General features: G+C 48.0%; 1 protein-coding gene across 2 annotated transcripts in view; it reads right to left on the bottom strand.

Annotated features, from left to right (window-relative positions):
- WWC3 (WWC family member 3) overlaps positions 1-16,253 on the bottom strand; it is a 117,678-nt gene that overhangs the window by 22,774 nt on the left and 78,651 nt on the right. For both annotated transcript variants that reach the window (XM_012784852.2, XM_075999434.1), the window contains exons 9-11: positions 5,949-6,191; positions 2,632-2,721; positions 1,381-1,946 (exon numbers count right to left, since the gene is read on the bottom strand). In XM_012784852.2, coding sequence (XP_012640306.2) covers positions 1,381-1,946; positions 2,632-2,721; positions 5,949-6,191 — 899 coding nt within the window. The remainder of the gene's footprint in view (positions 1-1,380; positions 1,947-2,631; positions 2,722-5,948; positions 6,192-16,253) is intronic.

The raw sequence follows: 16,253 nt of genomic DNA, 5'->3' as shown, positions 1-16,253 counted from the left end.
ACTGTGGGGCTGTCCTGTGCACAGCGGGATGCTCAGCAGCATCCCTGGCCCCTGCTCACTAGATGCTTGTAGCAACCCCTCTTCTCCCAGCTGTGACAACCAAAAATGTCTCCAGACACTGCCAAGCGCCCTCCCCCACTCTGGCAGGAGGCAAAAACACTCCTGGTTGAGATTCACTGTATCAGCCAAGATATACACAAATTATCTAGTGTTTGCCTAAATGGGGTGTCTAAAACATTTTTGCTGTGCAAATAGAAGTTGATTAAATGAGCTGAACTTTAGGAATGGGAGACCTTGTTCTTGATCCTCTTTAAAACCGAAGGAAGTTAAAAGTTGCCAGAGGCTGGCTTGAAAAAGCACACAGGGTCACTATTCTCTCCAACAGTAGTTTGGTTTTCTAAGTGGGCTATAAGCTGAAAGATTCTGGCATCAAGGAGGCTGAATTAACACCAACCAGATAAAGCTCCATGTAGCCACGTGTTCCTCAATTTACAGAATCCCAGAGAAATCGATCTGAATAGACATGACCGGTGCCTACAGGCACATCTCTTGAAATGACACAATTACTTTCACTTTTGTATTTGAAAGAATGACATCCTCAAAAACTATGAGGGGCTGGGCACAGTGGCTCACACCTATAATCCCAGCACTTTATGAGGCTGAGGCAGAAGGATTGCTTGAGGCCAAGAGTTTGAGACCAGCCTGGGCAACATAGCGAGACCTGTCTTTATAAAAAAACTAGAAAAATTAGCCAGGCATGGTGGTGTGCACTTGTAGTCCCAACTACTCGGGAGGCTGAGGCAGGGAAGATCGCTTGAGCCCAGGAGTTTGAGGTTGCTGTGAGCTACGATAATGCCACTGCACTCCAGCCTGAGCAATAGAGCAAGACTCTGTCTCAAAAATTTAAAGAAAAAAAATTCTGAGGACAAAAAAATTAAGAGATGAAGTCAAAGGGACAAACGAAATAGAGATTTCCACTGGGCTTGAACCAGACACCAGTCCAGTGCTGGTTCTAGGCAGGCACACAAAGAATGTTCCATGCTGGCACACAGCCTGCAGAGTTCTTTAAGGTCCTAACACATCTTCATCAGCCTCTGAATGTGGAAGACGGTTTGGGTCTTACCCTGGTTTTCAACAATTAAGTACATTCTAAAATCCAAATACCCCGAAAAGACCACTCTGTCTGCCAATTTCAATTGTCTTTCCCCAGCCCAGATTGGAAAGACTAGAGCAGATGTATTCCCTTTTCCTAATCCTATCAAATATTCCTAAACTTAAAGCTCACTATGTACCTGAAAGCCAGCCAGCCTCAATGTGGTTGCCCACGATTTCTTCCCTGGATCGAAACCTGCCTTCCCTGGAGGATCCATTAACACTTACTTCCACCCATGGGAGTCCCGGCCAATTGGGGTCCTCGCTCGTGTGGTCCTTCCCTGTCCCCAGGGAATCTGTGTGGCTGAAGGGACACTGTGGCTTGCGAATCTTCGTCCCCCAAAGCGGAGGCCTGAGCCCGCAGTCTGTCCGGGGCACCCAGGCCTGGCACCTCAAAGCCATCCGTCAGCTGCGCCAGAGGCGAGTCCCGCGAGGCGGGGAGGAAGGGCGTGTCCAAGGGCGAGCTCGGGGGCGACAGAGAGGACAGGGAGGAGCGGGAGGACAGCGAGGCCAGGGACTGGGGCGTGTCGAGGGACCGCCTCTGCCTGTGGAAGCCTGGGGGGCCCGGGGGTTCTGAGAAGGGGGCATCCCGTCCCAGGCAGTCGAAGGGGACGAGGTCGAAGCGCAGGAGCTGGCCGCACTCGGCGTCGGCCTTCTCGTACTGCGGGAGGCCGTAGATGTCGGTGAAGCTGATGGAGCTCAGGGACCCGCGGCTAGAGGTGAGCGAGCCTCGGCTGGAGGCCAGGGACCCGCGGCTGCTCCCCGAGGACATCGTCAGGGTGCTGGCAGACAGGCTGAAACGACAGAGCACCGCGGTCTCAGAGACGCAGCCTGCACCCGAGCGGGGACTTCCCTGCTGCGTGTGAGTGACAGGAGCGGGCAGAGGGCAACAGCAAAGACCGGAGCCTGAGCTCGAGGCCCTGGTCAAACACACGCTAGTTGGGCACACGGGGCACACTTGCTCAAGTTATTCAGCCTCAGCCCCCCTCGCCCCCGGGGACTGGGTGGTAACAGTCCCCCCTGGCCGCACTGCTGGGAGGAATAACTGAGAAAACGCCACAGAGACAGTCCTGACGCTGCGCTTCCCACCACAGTGAGCACTCGAACACGGAGCTATTGGCGAGCACCCACATCTTACTTATCTTAAAAGTATTCATGTCCTTTAAAAAACCCAAAATAAAAATGTGCACGTGCCTATATGCACCCTCCTGAAGCTATTGATTTAGATTATGCAATCCTTGCATAAATCTGACTTCGCACTTGTCACTTATCCCGAAGCCAAAGTGGGTACTCCTTACGTTCCCCGAGTCCCAAGTTAGCATCTTAAAATTCTGTGTCCACTTTTCCATCCTGCGTTTACCACCACTCGGCTTCCACACCCCAGCAGGAGAAAATCCAAGCTAACGAGTACTCTGCAGTTCGTGCACGTGGCACTGCCACCCAGGAATCGGGGCAGTTTGCTCACTTCAAAGAACCCACCTCTTTAACTGGGACTGGAGATAGGATGTTAAGCGGGTGGCTTCTTCTAGCTGCATAAGTAGACAATTTCTTTTTTCCTGAAGTAGAATCCTGTAGGAAAGAAAACAGCCAATGGGTGGATTTGAAAGATAGGGAGAATATTTTCATAATAAGACATTCAACTATAAATTCCCCACAATTGATTTAGGTTGGCATGACTATCAATTCTAAAAGTACCTAGGTCCTGAATGCCAAGATAACAGACTGTTTGTGTCCTATTTGGAAAATACACCCTGGGCCCCCTGAGCAGTGCCTGTAGGAGCTCGACCTGCTGGTGCACAGGGCAGTGGGTGGGTGGGTGAACCGCCGCAGGCAGATGGACAGATGGATGGGTGAGTGGATGGGCGAGAGGCTGGGTGGGGTGGAAGAACAGATGACTGGCCTAGATGACGGTTTCAAATGCAGAGCACGTAGGAATTCCTTGTAACAAATCAGATTCCCTCATCCTAAACTCCTTTCTAGGTAAAAATAAATCTAACTCTAAAATCTATACAATTAAAAGATTAGAAGCAAATAAAATAGCAACAGTGGCTATCTCTAGGTCATGGGGTTGGAAATAATTTTTTTCCTTCCTTCTATTTTTTTCTACTTTCTAATTTTCTAGAATAAACTTTTGTCCCCACTACATTAAGTCCTCCACCTAGAATAGAGCCCGACATGTATAGGCACACTTAATAAACAGTTGTAGAATGAGCACAAGAATAAATACATTGGCCTCTAGAATAAAACACTCCTCACTTACAAATCAAAACCGTGGAGTCCACGGTCTCTAGCTCAGAGAACTGATGCTGCACAGACAGTGTGTGGTGAATGACAAGTGATGGACAGAGAGCAGCTGTCACCAATAAAGGAAACGGACATGCCAACAGTTTCTACTCCATCGAATATCGGTGTAACTTAGAGCCACTACCCAACCCACTTTCAAGTCAAATATATTAAAACTGATGGTTTTCCAAGTGTGGCCCAAAGACCCCCAGAGATCCCTGAGACTCTTTCGGGGCCCCCCTCTTTCCCAGCTGCACGGCGGTAGGCAGCAGGCTCTTCATACATTCACCCCAAATGGCCTATCGCGACAGCTGAATGCCCAAATGCTGCCTTCTAGGAAGCCAGATGCTAAAGAGATTAATAGAAATGTAAAATAATACGACTCTTCTCACTAGTTTTTTGTTTCAAAAACGTTATGAGTCAGAAAAATGCTATTAATATTAACACATAATGGGGGTTTATTTGTTATCTTTAATAAACAAATATTTTGGGGGCACCAATCTTCAAGCAAATGAAGGGAGCAAATGACATGGAGAAACGGTCCCTGCATCCAGCAGGCCCAGGAAGGGAAGAGCTGCAGGAGCCTCACCTCCTTGCAATGCAGTGGAGGTCACGGACAGAGACGCCCACAGGAGCAAAGTGTTAGACTCGGCATGAACGTGCTTAGCATATGTGTATGCTCCTCCTTGGCCAAGGTCATTTAGTGGCATATTCAGGAAACACGTCTGGGTCAATTTGGTCCAGTTGAGGGCTGAGTGCCAGGACTTAGCACCTGGGCTGGTCCCATAAGAGACCCATCTGGGTCACAGCTGATCCAGCTTTGGTGTCCCAGCCCTTGAACCCAGGCATCAGGGTAACCCTGGCTCTGTAGAGTCCTGCGGATTTGTCCCCTAGGATCACAGTACTGGTGCATGTTGGGCAGCCACAGCCACACAGTATGGGTATGGGGTCCTGAGGACCAGGTGGCACTTGTGGGACAAAATCCACCCCCTTAACTGAGAACCAACAGAACTCTCAGGCCCTCCTATGCAGAACGTACACACGAGAACATTAAGGGCAAAACAGGAGGTAACATTTAACTAAAAAAAATACAAATGCGCAAGATCATAGAAGAAAACTTTAGTTGTATGATCCCTTTCCAGACTCAGAATCAACTCTTGGTTGAGAGTACAGGCCATGCCGTCATCTCAGGCAAAATCAAATTCACTCCTCTCTGAACGCCATGGCATTCCCCCCACCAAGGCTGCTGTGAGCCCCTCATGCCAAGCCAGACTCATCCACTACAAAGATGACCAATGAAGCCAGGCAGTGGCACAGGAGTGATCCTGTTAATCCTAGCACTCGGGGAGACCAAGGCAGGAGGACGGCATAAGGCTAGGAGTTCAAGACCAGCCTGAGCAACAGCAAGACCCCATCTCTACAAAAAATATTAATAGAAAAACTTGCCAGGCATGGTGGCATGTGCTTCTACTCCCAGCTACTCGGGAGGCTGAGGTAGGAGGATCCTTGAGCCCAGGAGTTTGAGGTTGTAGTGAGTGAGCTAGGATGACACCATCCACTCTAACCTGGTGACACGGTGAGACCCTGTCTCAAAAAAACACCCCAAAACAAAGAGAACTAAGGAATATCCAAGCATAAAGAATGCCAAACAGATATAGAGAATAGTCATAAGATGTGACTAAACACTAGTTCTAGGAGCATCTGAACAGATGACACTATTCAGGTGTCCTTTACGCTGTATGTAGACAATGCTTATCCACAGCCAGCTTAGGATCAGGTTAACACACTGAGCTTGAGGGAGCCAGGGCACTAACATGCGGGGGTCTCCCAAGCCTGGCAGCTATCCACAGGTAACCTTCCGTCAGCTGCTAAATGTGGACAGCAGACCCAGCCTTGCCACGGCAAGATCATCATGCTCGGCAAATGGAAATGTGGCACACTATGAAAGGCTGAACAACTTGGTGCTAAAGAATACAAAAGACACCACGCTGGCTTCAAATGCCTTGAGCAGAGAAAGAGCCTCAAGATCAAGGAAAAAGACCCATACCGGCCTGCCGACTTCCTACTGCGGAGGAAAGAGCAGGCTTTCCTGGCTGGCAATCAAAGTCGGAGATAAAAGCAGTAGGCAGGTGTCCCCTACGCTGCCATGTCAGCAGCAGGGACTTGTTCCCCAGGCAGCAGAGCTGCAGCGCCGCCTGCCTGCCCACCTTCTGCCCGAGGCCCAGCCTGCTCAGGGCAAAGCACCCAACACCTGCACTGCCAAGGGTGGGTCACCGGTCTTCCTGCTCCTTCCCCCTTTTCCATCACCGCTCACTTCTCAGCAGGCACCAGGAGCCTCGCCTAGAGAGCAGCTGGTCCCGGGGGCGGGGGTGGGGTGGGGCAGTGCTCAGGCCTCCCCCCCAGCCTCTGCTTGGCAAGGGGCTGCCCGGAGAGTGGCTGCACTGAGTAATAATCCAGACCCTCCTCAGGCCCCATCGGCCCTTCCGGCCCTTCCAGCGAGCCCGCCCACCTACCTCTCGGTGGCGCCCTGCGCGGAGGTGGCCCGCGCGCGCTGCAGCTCCTCCTCCAGCCGCCTGCGCTCCCGCTCCAGCCGCGCCACGTCCTCGGCCGGCCGCCGCTGCTGGATGATGAGCTGCAGCTCCTGCAGCAGCGCCTCCTTCTCCTTGATGAGCTGCAGCCGGTCCCGGTCGGCCTCGGCCATGCCGGGCCAGGACTCGTTCTCGAGCTGGGCCAGCTGCTGCTGGATGTTTGAAACTCTGCAGGAGAGAGAGAGACAGGAAAATCAGCGGACTGGAAAAGCCATCCTCACACGCTCTTGGCGGCCCGGCGCTCTGATTCTGTAAACTCACTCTGCTGAATAGAGAAGTGACTGCACCAAGTGAACCTTCAACTTAAAAGGACTTGGGAACGTAAAAGTGGTGCATAAGTCCTTTGCGGACCTCCCCCAGCCTGCGGTTCAAGGTGATGATAACCACATCATGCCTGTTTCAAAGAACTGACAAAAAGCCCAGCGGCCCTCAGCGCGCCCATGCACTTGTGCTGCTCAGTCCTGGGTTCCCACGACACTGTCCCAGAGCAGGGGGAACCGGCTCTCCCCCGCCCCCCCAGCCCACTCCCATCAGTGCTAAACACTGCTCAGCCGGAGGAGATGCTGTCGGCTTTCTGGCTCCAGGGCTGTGCCTAACCGCTGACAGCAGCCTTGAGAAAATAACAAGAGACAAACACACCCAGCAACTGGGCTTCTGAAGAGGAATCCTCTGAGACCCAATGCTCCACGCCTTCTGCTTCTGTGTGCCCCTTCCTGCATCAGAGACCCTGGCCGGACACGAATGCAGGACGCCCTGCAGAGAGCGGGCACTCAACAAAAGCCGAGTGACTGAACAGTGACGCCTGCGACTACATGAGAGGCAGCCTCCCAAGCGTGGATGTTGGCGTGAGACATCCCAGGCGGATGCAAACCAGTCAACCTCACCAAATGCAGCGGCACCACAATCCTCAAGGTGGAAAAACAGAGACTCTTGTCAGTTTCCACGCCCCTAAATTTCCCAGTGCTTGCCTGGCAGACTGCATCACTTTTTGTGTCCTGAGGTGTTGCTGAATGCAGATCAAGTGAAACAGATGTGGCTTGTATTTTTAAAGCGTCCTTTAAAAATGGGAGTAGAATGTTTTTAGCCGTGTAAGCAGGTTAAAGATGAAGGATATGTTTCCAGGCAGAAACTAGGAATGCCAGACTTGACCTGAACCCAACAATGTGTAGGACAGACTTTGGCACGCAGGCCCCAAAACAAAATCCAAAGACTTGTCTGAGATCACAGAGAGCTGAGAGAGCAGGGAAGCGCAGGCACGCATATCCCTGTAGCCCCTAAGGTAACAGTCCTCAAAGTGGGGTCCCCAGACCAGCAGTCTTAGTAACCCCTGGGAGTTTGTTATAAATGCAAGTCTCAGGTCCCACCCTAGACCTGCTGAATCCAGCACTCTGAGGATAGGGTCCAGCAATCTGGGTTGTGACAAGCCCTCCAGGTGCTAGGTGCTTCTGATGCTCGCTTTTGCTGGACACTCACTGCTCTCAGACAGCTGCCTGCCCTGCAGCCTGGCCTGGAGATTGCTAACTGGCCTCAGAGTTCTTAAGGGTTTGCACTAGGCACCAATATGATGCTCTTCACTACAACAGGCATGGCAGCTGCAGGGCCAGAGTGCTCCTGAGACTCCCCCTCCTGTGCCCGGGTGCATGGCACTAATAAAGGCTGGCTTCCTGCCTGCCGGCTCCTCAGAATCCTTCTCAACGCTGCTCCACGTGGATACCCCCAATTGACTAGCATTGCCACATGTTAAAACCCGATGCCCAGCCCTGTGCCAAGTCAGGTTCCACCTGAACTAGACATGAGCACAGGGATTTATCAGCCTGGCTGGAGGACTGGGCACAACTCCTTCTCCAGGTTATTGAACCAATCTGAAAACCCACAGTTATGAAAAGAAAAGGGGATATAAGTTATAGTTTAAATGTATGCATTATACTCAAGTCCCGTTCTCCAACAAGGTAAAGAAACTAGTTGAATGTCAGTAGTCTTATTACACAAGTTCTTTTCTAACTTAAAACTAATTTCCGGGAAATGTGTTCAAAAACGGTGCCAAATCATGTCATTGAAAAAACTAATGACACAGGCAGCTGAACAGGGTTAGGAATCCAACTGGGCTTAGGCGTCCACCTATGTCTAATTAGTGTAATTAAAATTTATGGCAGTCATATAACTGAAGCCCAAGGAAAATATACTCCAAGCAGACCCATAAATAAGTTAGTGCCAAATCAGATATTATACCCAGTGAAATTTCTGGAACATTTTACTGTAGACCAAGACAAGTTAAAGGTGAAGAATGACTAAAAAAGACTTGGAGAACGATCAGCAAATCTTCTGTGTCTGCATACTTTTTTAAATTTCAATTTATCTGATCCAAAGGAAAGTCGATCTGAGCCTAGCTAAAGTTAGCCAGATCATTTTGTACTTATACTAATTATTATACTTTTAATACAAACAGACATATTTTTAAAAGCACTTCTTTTGAGTTCTCTGAGGTTTAAATGTGAGGAGATCAAGATTCCATTTGAGTCTGCCAGCTCTAGGTTAGCTGCTAGTCTACGATGATTCAAGTTGCTGAGGGCCGCAGAAGATCCAATTCCAGATAATCACAACCTTTCCAGGAAAATCTCAAGTAGTATGCACTATCAGAAATAAAAAATGAGGGAAAAAAATGAATTACAGGAGGGAAAGGCACAGGGCAAGTTTCAGAAGGCCTTCCCACTGCGGGCATAAATAAACGGAACAGCAGCCAAAATTAAACCATGTACTGTAACTTTCCACGGCTAGCAGGAAAACTACACAAGGACATATGGCAAGGGACAACCTCTCCAGCAGAAGCAAAATCTGGATGAGGCTGACTTCTTGTAACCCATCTGGAAATGTTGTTTGAGCTGTGCTGAACTGACCAACATTTCTGTGCTTAAGAATCATGTTTTTTTAATAAAATTTCACAACAATGCAAACTATTTCATGTTCATTTTAGAGCTATATGTGAATCTAGAAGATTACTGGCATATACTGGAAAGTGTCTCCATACTCCAGATATAGACAATTGGGGCCTGGCTCAGCTAGGCTGAGAGACGCACATCTGTCTGTCTGTACTGGAAGCCAAAAGCACTGGAAGGATTCCTTCAACAATTGATTGCTCCTACATCCCCGTCGGATAGACAAGACTTTAAAATACTATGCCATGTCTACCGTGCTGCAGGCCGGAAACAAGCCATCTGCAGGGAGTATCTTTAGTATGTTAGGTTTACTTGAAGAAACAGACTTCCTGCCTGAGGCTAAACACAGATGTACTGAGTTTCAATGCACCTTCTTCTACATCCCTGCCAAGCAGCTGATGTGCTGGTTGGAACCCCACGCCTGTGAGTGCCATCATTCCAATTCTGGGTTTTAAAGGAAAAACAATTTCCAGAAAAGCTTTTCTTTGAAATATCATTTCAGTGAAATTAAATACATGGAAGCAAAGTAAGATCATGATTAAAATTTGCAAAAAAAAATTTCCCAAGGTCATTTCTAAAAAGAACTGAGAGCAACTTAAAATCAGAGTTGTTTTTTTTTTTTCCTACAAATCAACTATAGTCTTTAGTGATTCTTGTTTCTGATAGGTAATACATTTTAGGCCTATACATAATCTCTTACAAATGGCTTTAAAAGCTTTGAAATATATGTCACCATGCCCTGATAGTGAAGAAATGAAAGCAAATGCTCAATCAAGCCTTCAGGTTACATATTTATTATGTGATTCCTAAATTCTAGTCCCTGAGCAGGTCTAATGTAGACAGATATAAAATATGAATCATTTTTCCCTTATACTTTTTGCCCAAACATCTTTTCTGTTACAACCCGGGCACCATTAAACCATGAATGGAAACCTGCATTTATGCTGCAGAAACTACTCTCAGTTCCTCACAATCACATGGACATTTTTAAATATGATTTGCATTTTTTCTAGGAAAAATATGCATTCAATAATAATAATTTCTGAGCCATATCATGGATAAGCCCCAATTATTTGAATTTATACCTAAAATCTGCACTCTGCTGTACATAATTTCTCATGTTCCTAAAATCCTGCTGCTTTCTGGATGAGCAAACAGAACCGCAAGCAACCCACGGTCCCACCTGATGGTGATGAGTTGGAACACATCCCAGTGCCGTATTCCAGGACGTGGTGCCAGCTTACAGCCTGGTGCCGTTGGATTTCAATTACAGCTACAAGTTTGATACTTCTTACGTTTTCTCTTAGCTTTCTTTTTGTAAATAGCCATTTAAATGAAAAGCACCCTGACTTCACCACAATGAAATATATCAACGTAGCAAAACTGCACTTGTACCTAATAAATATATACAAATAAATAAATAAAAACAGCAGCTGAGATCTAAGTCAGATGGACAATGGAATCATCTTAGCTGATTAAACACTGATAAACCAGCGTCCACTCAACTCTTTATGTAGGAAATTCAAGTCTGACTCTAGGCTACATGGTGTAAGAGGGCTCTACTAATACACCAATATCCTACCACATCCTCAGCTTCCCTGCCCTAACATTTTCTCCCCTTGGAATGTACAGATCTTTAGAGAGCAGCTTCTTTGTTGAGGGGGTGGTGTTTGTTTTTGAGAGGAGGACTCGCTATGTTACCCAGGCTGGTCTCAAACTCCTGGGCTCTAGGGATCCTCCTGTCTCAGCCTCCCGAGTAGCTGGGACTACAGGTATGTGCCACAACACCTGGCTAGAAGGCAACTTCTTTAAATAAAAATCAGAAAGTCCACAGGCTTCTTCATCTGGATCCAAATAGGGAAGACAAAGCTACAATGGCAAAGATGCTTTTTCTTGTTTCTCACAGCTGCGCCTCACCCCCAAAACCCAGATCCAAAGTCACTGGAGAAATGGAGGAAAAATCCATGTGACTGATCAAATTCAACCGCCATCATAACACTACACTGATTTCTGACAACTGATGAACAGCAGGACTGATCCTGGCAACAAAAACCAAGACACAGAGAAACTGGATGGACCGAATGTTTTGTTCCTATCTGGACTGAGTGTTTCTATGGCAACAGCTACAGTTTGTGCACAAGTGCTGGAACAAGTGCTCTTGGGTTAAAAATAAGGAGCCATGTGCGTCATTGGGATTGCTTCAAAAAGGCTTGCTCTTTCGACTTTACTTTAAGAAATTCTAAAATTTTAAACCAGTAATGTGAAAATATTCCTATCATAAGGTCCGCCTTGGGAATCTGAAGAGGTGCTCCTGAAGGGAAAGGTAGAAAGCAGTCCTTTTGGTACATTTCATGTGGCCCAGAGTTGAAAGCACAAAATCAGTCACCATGATAGTGGTAGTTTAGTCAGAGAGTTCTCTAGAAATCATACCACCACTTGGAATTATGAGTTCCACATCCATAAACTTCCTTTAAATATGAATACATATGAAATCCCTCATTGTCCAAAACTCTGTATTTTGATACTTTCCCACATCTTAAAAGCAATCTCAAATATAGATATACAAGGAAAGATTTCTCCAAAATGCATAAACTTCTCCACCATTTAGAAGTGGCAAAGTATAGCATGTTATACAGAGGACAGGCAAGATGATTCATTTTATGTGTCACCTTGCCTGGGCTAAAGGATACCCATATAGCTGGTAAAACATGATTTCTAGCGGTGTCTGTGAGGGTGTTTCTGGAGGAGCTTAGCATCTGAATCAGTAGACTGAATAAAGAAGATATAGCCTCCCCAGCGTGGGCACCATCCAATCCATTGAGGGGCTTAACAGAACAAAAAGGTGGAGAAAGGGTAAATTCTCTTTCTCTTCTTGAGCTGGGACATCCACCTTCTCCTGCCTTCAGACACTGGAGCTCCTGGTTCTCAGGTCTTCAGACTCCAGGACTGACACCAGCACTACCCACTCCCTGGTTCTCAGGCCTTCCGACTTGGACCAAAATACACCACCAGCTTTCCTGGGTCTCTAGCTCATAGATGGTGGGACTTCCTCACCTCCATAATCACACGAGCCAATTCCTATAATAAACCAATCTTTCTCCCTTCCCTCCCGGCCACTCTGCCCATTCCTATGGGTTCTGTGTCTCTGGAGAACCCTGAACAACATAGTAAGGAAGCTAGACTTTGCAGGGTGAAACAACTTCAGAAATGAGAGCGGGGAGGCTGACATCCAAGAGTGAGGAGGCAGTGAGGAGGTCTTTTTGTTAAAGACCAAACGCTGAATTGTGGCGCTAAAATAATAGAAGTCCACCTGGGAAAAAGAAAAGGACACATTATGTCCTTAGCCTTGGCGTGAAAGAGCGAGGAAAGACACATTATTCTTTGCTAATGCTGCTACAAGAAAGCAATGCATTCTTTTTCATGCTTTGCGGGGTGGACGGGGTACATGATGCTTTCCTGTACGTGGGACACTGCTTCCCCAGTGATGCTCACGGGGGTATCAGGGACTAGAGTTCCAGCCTGATCAAGGGGGCCAAGTGAAGATTCCACGGACAGGATCTCAAAGCTGCCGTGCTCTGGCTGTGGTGCTCGTCACTCAGGTCCTAGAATGTTAATGTGTGTTCTAGATTTAATTCTTGCCAGAGAACTGTTTGCTGCTGCTCTCTTCCCTAGTCTGTATTGTTCTAATTGTGTGCCTCATTCAGAGGCAACCCAACAAAACACTCAGAAAAAACAATTGTAATAAAATCCCTGATCTGATGCTGGGTGAGACCCAATGACATTAACCCTCCCTAACTTTCAACCTGTCTACAGGGATGGGACAAAAGTGGGGGTGCGAAGGTAAGGTTGCCCTGATGGTGCCACAAGATGTATAAAATCTAGCACCAGCCAGTGCTGCTGGCGACCGTATGACCCAGAGCTGAGAAATTAGAAATCAGCCATGCTCCTCCTTACTGGTCAAGCCTTAATTCTAAGAGCCAACTTGGAATGACTGGAAGCAGAAGATAACTATTCCAGAGGGGGTTGCAATCAATGACTTAGTGAACTGGGATCACCATTAAAGACTCCACTGATAAGAACACTTCAAGGGTGTTTTTGAGCAGCTTTAAGTCCATTAAAAGTACCAAATTCATTGTCAACATCAAGCTCTACCTTCCAAATGACCCTCAATCCTAGCGTGGGGCCATTCTTCTTTAATCGCAGGCAGAGCACCACCTCTGTCACACTTCCCACAGGCCAGTATAATTTAAGAAAGGGGGTATGGTGGGGGGACTAATTTAGAACTGCCAATTTTTTATTTTGCCAAGTAAAGACTTTGAAAAAAACCAACTTGCATCAACTACCATCATTTCATAAGAGAAAGATGTTTTAACAGAAAAAATCCAGCAGAGTTCTTTAAATGGACAAGAGCAAGTCAGCCTTATGCAAATCTGCCACGCTCTCCCCTTCCCAGGGCTCCGTGGACCCGGGACGCCTTAGCCTGGTGGCCAGCTGCGCTTCTCCAACCGTTCTCTTTCTGTTCCTTTGCAGCTCCTCTCCTCTGCTGCCCGGCCCTTGGAGGTAAGTATTTTCTAAGGTTTGCTTCCTCTTCTTTTTCTCCTCCCACCCCAGCCATCCTATCTTGGACTTCTTACTGCACCCCTCTGGCCAGTCCCATCCTCACCAGGCCTTTTATTGGCCTTTCTCATGGCTCAGTCTTAGAGTCCCTTCGTTTCTCAGTGCATTCTCTCTCCTGAGGTGAGCTCAGCCATTTGGTGACTTAATTTATGTGCTGAAGATTCCTATACTGGTACCTACAATTGCCCCAAGAGACGTACCACCGTTTGAATGGCTCCCACTTAACATTCCCAATTCAAAAGACCCAGTGTGCCCGGGCAATTCTAATTCCTTTCCAAGGCACTCATGGCCCTCATAATGTGGCCTGCCTCCCTGCTCCTGGCAGCCTCCATTCTACCCCCTGGCTTGCCTTTGTTCTGCAATTCCGGGCCAGTCCAGCTGCTGCAGACTGACGCCCCTCCCCCACCTGACCCTGGCTCCCCTCTTTCTTGAGAAAGCCCTTCCCCAGTGTATGGGCAGCTGGAATCCCAGCACTCCTTTGGGGCTTAGCTCCAATGCCATTTTCTCTAACCCCCAAGAAGAGAATTTATTATAGAGAGTTTAAAGACAACTAGGCCTTTCTGAATATCCATGAAGGCCCAGAAAGTATGAGCCACTCCAAGGCTCGTACCAGCACGGGGGTCTTGGGGATGGGAGCCAGGAGCAGAAGAGGTAGCCTGGAGTTGACCTGGGCCCTGAGATTCCTCTGATTCACCCACTCCCAGGGGCAAAGGTCAAATAGCAAATGGGACCAAAAGGGACCTTCACATATTCAATCAATAAATGTTCACTGATTATGTAGCTACTGGGATTATAGCAATGACTTATAATCCCTGCACTCATGAGGTTTATTTACATTTCACAGGCAAAGACAGACTATAAGAAAGCAAACACCAGCTAGGCAGTAACATTTGCTCAGCCAATCAGGGTATCAGGGTGATGGGGTGAGGATAGAGTGGTACGGTTTCACTCAGGATAATCAAGGAAATCTCTCTAGCAAGGTGACCAAAAGGAGAGCAGAGGCCATGTGACAATCTAGGGGAAAGCATTCCATTCCACGCAGAGGCAGCAGTTTGGCCAAGGGCACTGCGTGGCTTTGCTCTTGCTGCTGCCAACAAACTACCACAAACTCAATGGCTGAAAGCAACACCCAGTATCCTCTTACACTTCTGGAGGTCAGAAGTCTACAACGGGCCTGAAAGGCTGCTTCCTTCTAGAGACTCTGGGAGGGAATCTGTTTCTTTGCCTCTCCCAGCTCCCAGGGGCTGCCCCCTGCTTCCATCCTCATGTGTCCATTTCTCTCTGCCACCGGCCCTCCTGTCTCTCTCGCCTATAAGGACCCTTGTGATGACACTGGGCCCGCCTGGGTCATCCAGGATCCTCTCCCCATCTCTGGATCCTTAACACCATCCCATCTGCAAAGTCCCCTCTGCCATGGGAGGCAACACATTCGCAGGTTCAGGAGATCAGGACGTGGACACCTTTGCGGGGCCATTATCCTGCCAACTGCAGGCACTGAGGCAGGAATGTGCCTGGCAGGTTTGAGGCCCAGCAGGATGCTGGTGGAGCTGGCCGGTGGAGGCACACTCAGTATATCTGAGGAACACCGAGGAGGCCAATGTGGCCGGAGCAGGTGAGCAAGGAGGACTCGGTGGAGTGAGCTGACGCCCGTGAGTTAGCAGGCGATTGCCCACGTAGGCCCCTGTTGTTCATGCACAGTGACGATTCGGGAGTAAGACAGGAAGAAGCCCCAGAGGAAGCTTTCTCAACCTTGGCTCTGGTGACATGCCGTGGGGCCGTCCTGCACACCAAGGATGCCTAGCGGCCCCCTGGCCACTGCCCGCCAGATACCAGAAGCACCTGCCTCAGACCTGCGATAACTAAACATGTCTCCAGACACTGTCAGAACTCTCCTGGGGGGTAAAGTCCCCACTCTTTGTGTTGAGAACCACCGTGATGATGGGAAAAGAACAGGCAGTGCCTGCGCGAGCCCACTCAGGTCAACTTCAAAACTCGTCTCTGATTTTTAAATGTTCCAATGCAGCCCAAAAGGTGGTTTTCTGAAAAGCCCCTACTATCTCACAAAGGTTGAAACCCTGGGGACAGGACCCTCCTTGGTAGCTGCAGCGCACAGGGTTCTGGCAATCTTCAAATAATACAATACTTTCATTCAAAAGTATTGATGAAGTGCAGTGCCTACCCCCCAAATAATTTCTTAAATATTCGACTTTTCCCCTCAACATCTTAGCACAACATTTAAAAGGTTACTCGCTTCATACTGACACCATCTCTAGAAAACAAAGAAATTACTTGGTATGTTGGATAAATGTCACAGCCAAACAAATAACAATTATGTTCCTAAGTGTAGCAATGATCTATTTGCTATGTTTAATACAGCACAGCAAATTCTAGCACCCACACTTTGCGGCTCCACTAGAAACATGCAAGAATGAGCAGAGGAATATTCAGCAGAGACAATCGCCCTTCACAAAACTCCAGCAAACTAAAGAGAAGGAATGCATGATAAATGAAGAATGTGACCACAGAGACAACCAGTTTTGATACATGAACTTGGAAACATTCCATGGAGAAATTTAAAGCCCACCACGAGGCCATCTTAAAAAGCCAGGAGGAATTGAGTGTAAAACCTCCTAGCAAACAGAAAGCCTATGTCTGTTTAAGTTGGCCTTGTAGCAGGGAG

The sequence above is a fragment of the Microcebus murinus genome, chromosome X (genome assembly GCF_040939455.1).
Source record: "Microcebus murinus isolate Inina chromosome X, M.murinus_Inina_mat1.0, whole genome shotgun sequence".
NCBI lineage: Eukaryota > Metazoa > Chordata > Mammalia > Primates > Cheirogaleidae > Microcebus > Microcebus murinus.
Note: the sequence above shows the minus strand (reverse complement) of the source record. Positions and strands in the feature narration are given on the sequence as shown.